This window comes from Acromyrmex echinatior, chromosome 2 (genome assembly GCF_024713525.1).
Source record: "Acromyrmex echinatior isolate Ae372 chromosome 2, ASM2471352v2, whole genome shotgun sequence".
Lineage (NCBI taxonomy): Eukaryota > Metazoa > Arthropoda > Insecta > Hymenoptera > Formicidae > Acromyrmex > Acromyrmex echinatior.
This window is the reverse complement of record NC_141853.1, coordinates 3,735,440-3,749,349: the sequence shown is the minus strand read 5'-3', so window position 1 is coordinate 3,749,349 and position 13,910 is coordinate 3,735,440. Positions and strand designations below refer to the sequence as shown.

General features: G+C 33.2%; 2 protein-coding genes across 9 annotated transcripts in view; one reads left to right on the top strand and one right to left on the bottom strand.

Moving 5' to 3' along the window:
- Window positions 1-16: 16 nt before the first annotated feature.
- On the top strand, window positions 17-3,047 carry LOC105144820 (phosphoglycolate phosphatase). Of its 4 annotated transcripts, none has more exons than XM_011054016.2 (5): window positions 17-246; window positions 370-463; window positions 528-776; window positions 2,080-2,283; window positions 2,358-3,047. In XM_011054016.2, the coding sequence occupies exons 1-5, from the start codon at window positions 199-201 to the stop codon at window positions 2,699-2,701; spliced, it is 939 nt and encodes a 312-aa protein (XP_011052318.1). In that variant the 5' UTR covers window positions 17-198; the 3' UTR covers window positions 2,702-3,047. The 4 variants fall into 4 exon arrangements, with proteins under 4 accessions (XP_011052318.1, XP_011052305.1, XP_011052310.1 ...); XM_011054003.2 differs by having other exon boundaries at window positions 23-246; window positions 2,032-2,283; XM_011054008.2 differs by having other exon boundaries at window positions 165-313; window positions 2,032-2,283.
- A 1,335-nt stretch (window positions 3,048-4,382) lies between these two features.
- Window positions 4,383-13,910, bottom strand: part of Eip78C (Ecdysone-induced protein 78C) — a 92,443-nt gene continuing 82,915 nt past the window's right edge. For 4 of the 5 annotated variants that reach the window (XM_087416763.1, XM_087416767.1, XM_011054846.2 and 1 more), the window contains one exon: window positions 4,383-13,885. The gene's annotated coding sequence lies outside the window, so the exon portion shown is untranslated. The remainder of the gene's footprint in view (window positions 13,886-13,910) is intronic. The other variant, XM_087416765.1, reaches the window with a different exon arrangement.

Below are 13,910 nucleotides of genomic sequence, written 5' to 3'. Positions count from 1 at the left end.
TAAACATATATTTATAAGCAAAGAAAGAAACAAGCGACACGGTTTGCGCGGTTCCTGTAATTATCTAGGAGAGGAAGTTTTGGAATGTAGCCCTAGTTATTTTCTGTACCGCGCTTCATGTAATCGCATAATCCTTGAAACGCATAGTTCCGATTTTTTTTAAAGTGACATTACGATCATAGTGGAATCAGCTGATCTATGCCATCGTTGACTCGCGTATTTGGTAATACGCGTAGATTACTACTGGTAAATATCGGAACATTATCTGGGTTATCATCCGATAACTTAAAAAATTTCTATGGCGATAACACGGGTATATATCCGTTTCCATTGTTTTGATATTTGTGATACACGTCGTCGCTTTTATAGGTGATAATGTCTGCGATAAATGTGAAGGCGCTCGCTCGTCAAAACGTCCGAAGATTCTTGAATTCATTCGATACCGTCTTGACAGATTGTGACGGTGAGTGAGGATTACGTGTGAACATTGGTTGGTACGATAATGATTCCTTAGGTATCTTTTTCAGGCGTACTATGGCTGCATATGACACCTCTGCCGCATTCGGCGGATGTTGTAAACCTGTTTCGCAGACTCGGCAAGCAGGTTTTCTACGTAACAAACAACAGCACGAAGACCCGCGATGACCTGGTAGAAAAGTGCAAGACACTTAAGTTTGAAGCGACCAAGAATGACATCCTATGCACTGCTCATCTGTCAGCATGTTATCTACAAAGTTTAAACTTTCGCAAGAAAGTCTACGTTATTGGTTCCGAAGGTGAAACTCTATCAACGACATTAGGAAATATCTGTTATTCTTTTCTGAAAAAACTATTCTCAAAATTTTTATATGAATTGGGAACTGAGAAAGTTTACATCCTTAGAATTTTGCATATATGCGAATTTTGAAATATTCTCTTACTATAATTATATATATTATATTATTTATATATTGTATTATATAATATTTCTCTTTCTATAATTTCTATTCTGATATACTTTTTCAAATTTTATAAGATTTTATAAGATTTTGTTCAAAATTATAGAATGAGACGTTTTTCAATTTCAATTTCATTGTCATTCAATGGCATTTATTTTAAAATCCATGTATATGCAGAGTGAGTCTGATAAAGAATTCAAGTTTTTCTTGATTAGAGATAGAGGGAAGACACTTATTATCAAAATTGACCATGATCCGATTTACGCTGATAACGCTCATTTAACATTTGACAAACAACAAGAATAAAATGATTTTTAAGCATTGTGAAGATGAATCGGACCGCGGTCATTGTAGAATGAATAGGGGGACATACTTTGATGACCTTGAGTAATTGTCCTTGATTTTCATACTATCAATAAGAATTTTTTTTTTAATGGGAAGAAGTATTTTTTATTCATTCGATGGTGTTCAATGAATAGAATAATTTTGCATTATAATATTTTTTCGAAAATTCAACTATTATTGCGATATAAATCAAAATAAGTCAGATTGAAAGTTTGCAACAATTTTTTTATTGCAATAAATGTTTAAAATGTTTACCATATCTAGACTGTAATCTTCTTGAAAAGTTGCTTGGACGTCTTCTAACTCTTGAGAATCGTTATTTCTTGAATTGTTATTCAGCTCATTGAGCACTATTGATAAAATGAGTAAAAAATACCCCTTCCCATTAAACAAAATTTTTTTTATTGGTAGTATGAAAACCGAGGACATTTAAGTTACTTAAGATCATCAAAGTATGTTCCCTTCATCCTACAATTTTGATAATAGATGTCTTCCCTATCTTTAATCATTTTGGAAAAAAACATGATATTTTTTATCAAATCCACTCTGTATATAAAAAATTCTAAAAAAGATGTGACTTTGTTAGCATTAAAATAATACTTTGTTAGATTAAAAAGCTTATTTTGCATTAAAAAATCCGTGAAATTTTATTTAAAAAATTATAAAGTTATTCAGAAATTGGGAAAATTACATGAAAAATTTTCATAAGGTATGCAATTGTTTTATTCTGATATTAATTTTTATGCAGCAATTGCGAAAGAATTGAAGCAAGCTGATATCTCATATTGTGGAATAGGGCCAGATCCAATTAATCAGAATATCCCATATTCCGTTTTCGAGAAAGATCCTGAAGTAGCTGCTGTTATAGTCGGATTTGATGAACACTTCAGTTATCCTAAAATGGTAAAAGCAGCTACATATCTAAATGATACCAATGTACATTTCATTGGCACTAATACAGATGAAAGATTTCCAGTTTCAAATGACGTCGTAATACCTGGTAGATATTGAAATAACTTTCTTAATTACCTTTGTATAACGTGTTAATTAAAAATCTGTAACTTTTTTACACAGGTACGGGAAGTCTAGTCAGATGTATAGAAAGTTGCTCAGAGAGGAAAGCAATCATTATGGGCAAACCAGACAAGTACATGGCTAAGATGTTGATAGAACGATCTAATGTCAATCCTCAGCGTACTTTAATGATTGGAGACCGATGTAACACCGATATACTCTTTGGAACTCACTGCGGTTTTACGACTCTGTTAGTCTTGACAGGAGTAACCGCATTGTCAGACGTTGAAAGATGGAAGCAATCCGAGCGACAAGAAGAACGGGATCTTGTACCAAATTATTACATAGACACGCTTGGCGATTTATTGCCGTATTTAAAAGAATTGGAAATTGAAATATCGTAAACTCACAAGATTTAGCAATGAAGAACAAAGAAAAGTATGTGTGCCATAACTCTTTACTAAGTAATAATGTAACTTTTTAGAATACGCTGCAACATGTATACATATGGATATGTATCTCACGCACACATATGTACACACACACACACACACACACACACACACACACACACACACACACATATATATATATATCAATATGTATAGAATTAATTAACACAGATAGAATCTTTTTAATAAATTTTAATTATTTATATTAATTATATATATATATCAATATATATAAATCAATAGATTCTTTTCTGTCCATAATAAATTTTAAGAAATATTAAACGTAAATATCTTGCAATCTATCTTTATTTATTTAAATTTTCCCTCGCCAAAGGAATAGATAAATAAACTGCGAATGTTAGAGCGAAATAAATGAAAATAATTTGAAGTTTCGAGTGTAGACGGAGGTATGAAACAAGGAAGTAAATTTTCCACTTTAAATCTTCCAACCCCATATTTATTTTGGCAATGCCTTTTATATGAAAAAGTACACCTTTTTTTTAAAGGATGATGCACATTTCGGATGAGAAAAGAGTACTGCGATAGATAGATAGATAGATAGATAGATAGGTAGATAGAGAGAGAGAGAGAGAGGGGGGGAGGGAAGAAAGAGGAAGGGGGGGAAGATGAATTGGCAGAGGATGAAAGGATGTGTGCAAAAAGATCGTGATAATACAATATATATTATATTCAAATATATATATATGTATATATATATATATATGATAATGGTAAACTTAATGGTAGAGAGAAAGAGAGAAATACGAATTCGTAATCCTTACCTAGAACTTGTCGTAAACTCATAACAATGAAATATATTTGACGCGCTATATCATATAATATAAAAGAAGCGTGGTACGTATGTGTTCCATTGTGTATAATGTATACACGTGTGTGTGTTTTTTATCTCGTCGTGTACGTCTGTATATCTTATTTTATACTTTATTTTATACTTTCTAAGTTCGTCAGAGGGTCTTCCCTTCCTAATCTACGGGGAGGCGAATTAGAAGTGCATGCCTATATCTTACATAGACACATATTCAAATATCGATTTCGAAGAGCACGAGTCGTAAAACTTTTAACAGCTAATCGTTTAATGGTTTCGATGCGTAAGTATTATAGCAAGACAGCGTAACATTCATTACTATCATTACGTAACGTTCGCAATGATATATTACAAGAAACCCGTGTGTTTTTTCAGACTGAAAGAACCTTCGAAGCCGCCTTCGCGGATCGCATTCTCTCCGTTCAGATCATTTAAAGTTTTAATATATGAAGTTTCATTGTAAATCACAGTTCACTCATACACGTTGAAAAGATATAATGCATTCAAGGTACGCTTCAATTTCATAACGAAATGCATTGCGGCACGTCGATCGAGAGGGATCGGCTTTTTGTAACAATAAATAATTTCTTTTATACATCTTTTTGAAACATATATCACAAATCTTTCGCGGACTAGAAAAACACGCGACAGTAACACTAATAAACATAATCTTTGTTATATGTAATATTTCTCTTTTTTTTTCTTACGCTGCATTCAAAAATGTTATCGGATTTTTTTCAAAATTATGACAGAGAGAGAGGGGGGGGGGGAGTTTTAATTTTTCGAAATATATAAAACAAGGAGAGATACGCTTGAAGAAAGCATACGATCGCTTTTTTTTTATTGCCATGCTACACTATCCTCTCGGAGGCAAAATTGTATTAGTTTACACACGCCCATAGGGATTCCGGATCCTATGGACGATTAAACATTGATACGATCTTAAACAGTACATATGTATTTCGATATGTGCGATCTTAAGTAGAACCGCCGCCGGTGCATTGCAATCGAGAAGCTTACTTCTAAACTGTCTTAAATGCACATTAAAATGCATTAGATAGCTTTGCTATGCATAATTTTTTTAAGGATATGTTCTTGAGCTTTCGGAAGTAAGCTCTTCGATTTCATGGATCGCCGTTGTTTCCCTCTCGTTCTCTATGAATTAGTACATATTAATGATTAGTCTTGTAATTGGCACAAATTTTCTCGTGTATTTATAGATGATCGAACGGTTTTAATAAGAGAGGATATCTTGGTAGATGATTTAGGTAATGAGGAGAAGAAAGTGAATGTAGATGAGAAGAACAACGTGAGGGATTCCACATAAACGATTCTGCAGTCGTCCAATACCGTTTGGAAAACTGACGGACTTACTTTCGCTACATTTATATACTATAATGCTGTATTATAACGAGACAAGATTATAACGAGCAATCCTAATGAGAGGGCGAGAAAGACAATAAATCGATAAAATTTTCATTTACAGATATATAATATATAAATCAACGAATTTAAATCTAATTGTTCCTATAGCACTCGCTTCAGATCTCTGGTACAGAAAAAAATGTTCATATTTTATAATGACAAGCGCCGCAAGCATGATATTATTTGAAATGTTATTATAAGTGGAATATTAATTTAGACTGGTAACACACACAAACACACATACACACACACACTCACACACAACAGACACATACGCACGCACACGCACATGCACACTTGAAAGAAATAACATACACACACAAACACACACGGTGGTCGTTCAATATATAAGTATCTAAACGGAAATTGTGAAAATTAATGATACGCTGTAATTTTAATAAACAACTTACGATCACACAGGGTGGTTCAAACATATATCGCTGAACTTGAAACATTCTGTTTTTTAAAAATAATAATAATATAAAATATAGTCGAGATATTTAATTTATTTTTTTTTTCATTTTGTAGTCACTATATGAAGAACGTATATTTCGATGAATTACTAAATCAGACATAAAAGATCGTTCAACTTTCAATTTATAATTAAAAATTAAAAAATGTGTTATAGATATTTTTTTTCTTATGTAAATATACTCTTAAAATTTACAAGTCTGCTAAACTTCTTTTTGTTGATTAAGTTGTTTCCTTAAGATAATAACTTTCGAGTGTCTAAAACTTTAAGAAGACATGACACTCAAATTGCACATAAAGAATAAAAACATTTATTATATAGAAACATCATCAGTCTGTTGTAAGTAAATTATATTTTGTTAATATTACGTTTGTAGATGTTAACTTAGTCAATATTTTTTTTCCCACATACGATACGCAATCAAGCGACATAGATTTGAATTACTCTGTAATCTCTTTACAAATTCTAAATAAAGATCCATTCTTTATGCTGGAATGTCGCTGTGTGACTGCTACGATTGTCGACAAGACAAAAAAATCGAACATTAATTAAGTATCTTATGCTTCACGAAATGGATGAAATGGAGAGGATGCACATCATGCGTTCGAATATAGCAGTAGAAGAATATGTTATGTGTGAATGTGTGTATGTGTGCGTATGAATGCATATTTTATACATACAGGATATCCAAAAATGTGCGGGGTTTACCTCCTTCCGAATACGATTTGACTTAAACTTGGGAACGGACTTTTTTCCTTTATCCGAAAATAAGTCCATACGTCTAGTCTAAGTAATCACATTTAACTAAAAAGTAATCAAATTCCACTGAAAAGTTAAATTTACAAAATGCGAATTAAACTTGGAATAGATAATATTGAAATTCTATTTTATTAGATTTTATTAAAAACTATTTTTCTCAGATTATTTGAAACTTAATTTAATAATTTATAATTAGAACTAAAAACTTAATATGAAGAGATGAAAAATTATAATATCACAAAAATAAAATTGACAAGCGATTAACTTCAACTGATAAAAAATACTGTGATCGAAAGAATGCGATTTTTGTGATATCCTGTATGGATATACACGTGTGGCTTTGACCACACGTTTAGAGATTAACAAATAAATACAGATATACATACACGCGTCGGACTATATGTATGTGTGCCCAAGCCGACGCGCTATAAATTTAGGCCCGCGTTTATATCTCATACTTAATATTCTATATGTAATCATTTAAATTCTCAATTTCATATAACATTTTATACGTAACTTTCATTATGACAAATAAAAACCACTCGCGATAGTCAGGTTTAGCGCTAAATGCGAGACATAAACGTGAGCCTTAACAAATCGATATCGTCTTATAAAACAACTAAATGAAAACATTTGTACTTTAGCAGTATAGAGCAGTCATTTTTTGTAGTTACCCTTAATATCGTTTTATCTTCGTTATATTATATTTTATACATATATATGTAATATATTTTTTTAAGAATAATTCCCGCCTCCCTTGGCACGCCGATATCGCCCACCGTTACCATTATCCTTGTCACCATCGTCCTCAATTTCATTAATAATGAATATGGTATTCCGAATGTCGCGCATTTGCCCTCAACTGCGGATGCCAGATGTTGAACTTTGAAAAACATTTCGGAAACCTCAAAACAAATTACAATAGTTAGAAAATTAACAAGATATAAATAATCAGTTGCAATTTAGTGAAATTGAGATATCGCTCGCTCTGCAGATTTGTACAGTAGATAGCAATATTTTAATTCTCATATAATTTCCACAAGTGGATCTTAATGAAATGTTAATTTGTGGATTAATTAATCTGACAGACGTTCGTCGGATTCAAAGTCGCGAAAAAGTGCACGATGAATAGAGTATATGCACGTATATGTACGTATAATTGCGAGTATGTAAATAGGGACGTTAATTAAAATTCGGCCCATCATTTTCTCGCATGAAGAAACAAAATTTATTTACGTAATACTTTATTTCACGAAGTATCTTAATGGTGCGAATATTAGTACGGTTTGATATGTATAATTCTTTTTCAATTTTAACAAAAGTGAGATAGATTTTCGAAAATTTCACTAAAAAATATAAAGCACTTTAAAACTAGGAGAGCATAATATTTACTATTTATATTTTTATATGTTGTACACTGTTCTCATATGTCCAAGCCGCTTGATAAATGGAATAGTATAAGTTAAATATAAATAACATGAATTGAGTATTCGAATCAAACGATCAATTTTTTAAAATTTACCTTTGTAAATTAAATAATTTGCGAATGTAAAACGAATCTTATATGATGATAAAATTTGTTAACAATTTTGTTTTCAAACAATGTTCGCACTTCTTTTGTCAAGCGTTTTTAAATGTTTAACATGATGGACACAAAATGTCCGATTTAATAAAATATCTTTCTCTTCTTTAATTGATTTAAAATCGATCTGTTCCCAATAAAAATAATTTTTAATGAAATAAAGTATTTGAAAATATAAATATAACTTTTTATGATCTGAATTCATAATCAATAGATAACGTTTTACTTTTAAATTTAATAGACTCAAGGAAATCTCATTTTGAAAAGTATTTAACATCGTATATTGGCAAGTCAAAATGAAATAAAAATCCACTGATAAAATGGAACTGGTAACGAATTGAGTCAGGGAGAAATTGGCTCCACAGAATTTGTTGGTAGAATTTGTGCGAATTTTTGTGGCTGTTATATATGTATATTTATGGATATATGTTATTGCTTTTGATGTGTGTCGAAGAGAACAGGTATGCATAAATGCAATGCATATAACCGAGATATTCTACATTAAACCGAAGAATGATTATTATGTAGTCTTAGCAATTGCGGGCGGAATACATAGAAGTATTTCAAAAACCGTTTGAACCGTCTTATCATTCTAGCGTTTGCCTTTTCTTGACTTAAATAGCGCCGCTGATGATATATAACGTCGATATCATAATCACTAATAAGTACAATCAATGTAGCAATAATAATAATAATAATAATAATAATAATAATAATAATAATAATAATAATAATAATAATAATAATAATAATAATAATAATATCTTTAGTAATAATAATTGTAATAATATTTATAATAATAATGGTAGTACTAATGATAATAAACATATCGATGATAATAATAATAGCAGTGGGAGGAGCACAGCGATAATAATCGGATTTTAACCGCAATAATATTATTAATCGATATTGATTAACCAACGATTTGTATAAGTATATATATATATATATATGTACATATACAGATACTATAGCACCATGACCGAAATCTTGAATCTCGAAATCTAAAAGAGACAAAGCGAAGGATCAAATTAAGAAAGTCCAGGGGGTGGCGGAAGGAGGATGGGCTGAAGAGAGAGAGGACCAAAAGAAACGCGAAAAAGAAAAAGGGGAAATTGAGATGTTTCATTCTCAATTTTCCGTTTTTCTTTCTCGTGTTTCAACCGAGAGAAAAAGACAAGAAAGTCGTCCCTTCAAGTCGGTTTAGTAAGTTCAACAGAATAGAAACAAATAAAATGCTCTTCGACATGAGATGAGAATAGGAAAAAGGCCAATAAGAACCAGGCTGCAGATGTTGATGAAAAATATACATATATATATACATATTGATGACTATTTCTACAATGATTTCAATCTACTTTAAATCTCTTGATAGTAAACTCAGTCTCGTTATACATTGGAAATAAATATTTACTTATCAACGTCTGCGGTTCGACTTTTATTCGGTCTTTCCCATGAAGAAAAAGATTCTTATCTCTATATAATGAAAAATTCTCATAATATTTTTAAGAATTTGTTATATTTTAAATGTATGAAGATTTCTAAAATGGTACTTTAAACTTTTTCAGAGTTTATAAGTTTTTTTCAGAAATTATAGAATGAAAAATCTTACGAAATCTTATCCTACGAAAAATATGTTTCAGAATTCATATGAAAAAAATCTAGAAAAAATTTTAGAATTTCTCAGTACTTCTGAAGTGTTCTAATTCGAAACGATATTTTAAAAAATCCAAGAAATTTTCTAAAAAAATTATACAGAAATTCTGAAAAATTATATAAAGAATTCTAGAAAAAAAATTTCTTCAGAGACTCCAATTATCGTTTAAACACATCAACTCGATTTTTTACGTCGTGTGTGGTTTTTTCCTTTATTACCGGCCAATCGTCGCGTTTATGCTAGGAAAAGTCGAAGAACAGAGGACCGCCGGCGATCAGAACGAAAGATCTGGGCGAGATCAGGGCAAAGGGATCTGGACACATCCCTAAAAGTGGAGCATCATTGCGCGCAAACAACCGGCCAAGAACACGAAGGAACACTATCGGCGCTGCGCAAGGACAACAAAAGACGATTGACCGGCGTCGTCGCTAAGAGATAGAGACAGATAGAGAATTATCTTGTTTTTATCATAATAATACAATATTACGCTATATTATTACTATGATGTATTTGGCCGTTCAATTATATACTCCAGCAAACGCTCGCCAGAACATCTCTTCAATTCATGATTGCTACCTCGGCGAATAATTTTCGTGGGACTAGAAATTTTGAAGAATACGATCGTGACGTAACTGAAGAAAAATGTCGATCTCGGAAGAGAATGGTATTTATCTATTTATGATATTTATCTATTTATCATTTATTCTCTCATTTTTAATTTGCACTAAGAGAGTATTTTATAATAAAAAATTAATAGAGAATTTCATCTTCCTTTCTTAATTTTTTTTCTTATCTCTTTTCTTATCTCTTTTCACTTTCTTTATCGTTTCTTTTTTTAGGGACACCAAATTCCTTCTAAGAAATTGAAGAATTGTGCCTTCAATTTTAACAAACCAAGAGACATTGTCGCTGCCATTCATTTTCTCTCGAAATTTTATCCAAAACTCTGAAATTTTAATCGACATTTTTCTCATTTGGCAATGATCGGATAGAAAGCGGAAACAATATAACGATCAATAAATGCCAAGTCACGTACGCTCGACTTATATTGAATCACGAAAGACCTTCCACTGCCCGATTACGATGATTAGAATATAAAAGCGGGAGAACACTACCACGTGATCGTGATTGTTGCGTTGTAATCACCGATATGTCCTACCTTGCGATTCGCTCGACAATAACGCGTTAATTAACAGCTACTTCTTTTTTTTTGCAATATAGCTTCAATATAATGTTCCTTTGTAATATACATATATATATTTCTCCTATATATATATTTGTATATATATTTATATTATATTAAACGATGATATCCTCTTTGTCCAATATATTAATTAAGTATGATATGTTTATTCACAACTTGATGTGAGCGCTTAGAAAGAGTGAGAAAGAGCGAGAAAAAGAGATAGAGTGATAAAGATTGGAAATTCTTCCTTCCTTCCCTTAATATCGCAAGGACAGCATCTTCGATTTCTCTTTCAATTTAAGTGATAGCGATAATAAACCGGGTTAACGTCGTTATTTTAAGCACGCCCGGCGTATATAGATAAAACAGTGATATCTATATCAATAAACTTCTTTTTGCTCTCTTATTTCACGTTTCACGGATGAGTATTTCGATGCACTCGCGCACATGTCGCACATAGACACGCACACCCAAACAAACAAATGCACAAGTACGTGCACACATACGCACACGCACGCACACTCGCACACATACACACACACACATACACACACGCGCGCGCGCGCGTTCTGCGATTATATATTGTTATGTATTACACGCTAGTCATTGTCAGAAAGTTTATTAGTGTTTAAAGTTTGAAGAGCTGGCCGCGCTCGCCACAGGACCGTTCCGCGCGGAATCGCGGAGTCGGGCTCAGAATTCTCTGGATGTCGCGTGTGTGTCGGGTGTCGTATGTGTATGCGCGGGCTGTGTGTCGCTGGTACGCATCGCGTTTTCGCAAATTTTTGCATGTACACATGTGTACAAAGTGCCGGACTCTCGTTGCCGTTCTCTCGGGGCGCGATTTACAGATCACAGACACGCGGTTTGCCGCGACGAGTAAACGTGCAAATTATTCTGCGTGGATTAATTGAGGAACTTTATTCCGAATCGCCATTTACGTTCAGGTTCTGTCTTATGTGTTTCCACCCGGAACAGCCTCCCGAAGCGTCGCGCGACGATATATAATTGTATATATATATAATTATATAATTATATAATTATATATATGTATATCGAGATATAATTCGCTATTCTACTTGTCGAGTAATAAAAATAGAGATTGCATAGATTGAAATTCGTAGCAGATGCGTCTATAAGAAGATAAGTTCCTATAAAGAATTTCTCGAGCCTTACAGCATGAAATTTGTATACGCTTCCTCTCAGCGCTTGTGCGCCTTTAATTACATACGTAAGCTCATAGCTGCTGTATGCGTATATGAATGCGCGGTTAGATCGCGCGAGTCTTGTGCTCAATCGCACACGCGTTTTGTTACACTTACGCGGCCGTACAATCGTTCATCATCACTTCCTTGTCATCACCTTCGGTATCGCAACAAATCAAGGATCGAAAATGACAAGTTCGATTTTCAATGTTGGGGACACAGAAAAATGTATCTCGACTGGCTAATTAGCGATCTAAAAATCTAGCAAGTGAAATTAAAACTATTATATGTATCAATTCAATAGGCATTTTAATCTTTTGTATAATTATACAACATGTACTAACATATACAGTTAAGACTCTCCTAAATAGTCAAGCACTCTTAGTATAAGAAAGGAAATAGTTGCTTGGCACAAGTTTCCCTTTAATTGCCATCATGTTGCTGTCATCGGAACAATAGTTTTGTTTAGGGCAACCTAAACTAAAGATATTGTGCAGACAATGGTTGTCTGCGTAAATGAGCGGAAATGCTATAGCATTTTTATTGCTATAAAAGTTGCTACAATCTGTTGGAAAAAGGGCAACCGTTGCCTGAGTGTTATCATCAAATTGTTCATAACTATTAATGGCAATAAAAATCGGCAATCCAAAGCTAGAAACTATTTTCCTTAATATAAAAGGCAACTTAAGCAGAGCATTTGAAGCAAATGGACAGCAATCTGTGGGCAACTTGCTGTGAGTAGTCTTACTGTATAATTATTAAGTATATAATAGGAAAAACACGTTATGTTTAATTTTTATTTAAAAAAGTGTATAGTGCTCTTTTTTATTCTAAAATATATCGTTTATTGAAATCAATTTTTTTTCACGTGTCTGCAACATTAAAATTCGAACTGATCACAATTACGCTGACCGCAACCTCTAAAGAGACACGTACGTGCTCAGCAACGATAATAATACATGAGGGAACACTTTGTAATCTTAATTTCTGATATGTCCGTTGAATATAGTTGGTGTTTCTGATGCTATCATTTGGCCGATTTCCGTTCTAGCCGCTCAGACGGGTACTGCACGCTGTATATATTTATTATATACATATATATTCTTAAGTCTTAGAATTATTTGAAGAGAAACAGAAAGAAAAATCAAAGGATAGAATCTTGAGCACGAACGGACGTCCATGACTCTGTTACGCTTTTTGTGCTTGTTTCCTCATCACAACGCTCGTTAAAACAGCTATTTACTTGGCGCGGCGGCAAAGCGGCGCGAAAGATCTCTCCCTCGTCGATTGAGTATGTCATTCAAATATACGCCCGTTCGGAGACCCGCTTGTTGTAATGCGTGTGTGCTATTGCTTGGCGAATAGTACAAAGCCGTTTCTGTTGAATTTGAGCAAATTGCGAATTTTCCTCCGAACTTGCGCGGAGCTTGCACGGAGAAGTTCCGTCTTATTGCTTGCGCGATTCTTTAAAGGTAATCTTCTTCTCTCTTGAGATCATCTTCTATTATTCGCTGAAGCGATCAAACATTTCAGGAGATGTCCCCTAAAAGATCGTCGTTAGAAGTTCACGCTACTGTCCGCTGCGCGATCTCGCTGTTTAGATAATCAACAATTGTGTCTGTAATTTTCTCCTTTCTTTCTTTTTTAATTTTCTAGTACGGCAAATTTCTTTCGCGATCCTTCGATCAAAATTCCTTTCCCGCTGACTTTTGAATAACCGAGACAAGTCAATGGGAACCGCCATCAGCCATCGACAATTGCGTCTTTGTTTTTCTTTTCTCTCTAATTTTCTAATATCCCTTGTGATAAACAATCTTCACAGGCATACTTCATTCTTCGTTTCAACCGCCCGTTCTTCATTTAATTTGAATCTCATCATCGTGTTAGATGTTTTCGCTAACTCTATTAAGAGTTAAAACGATTCTAGATATTCAGAACGGCCTCGGTAGACGCTGGGCCCAATTTATCGCCGACAACACGGCATCATTGGTCTCGAATTACCTCGCTGTAGCTTATAGAGGCTGCTAAACAAAGGATATTTCACTGTAT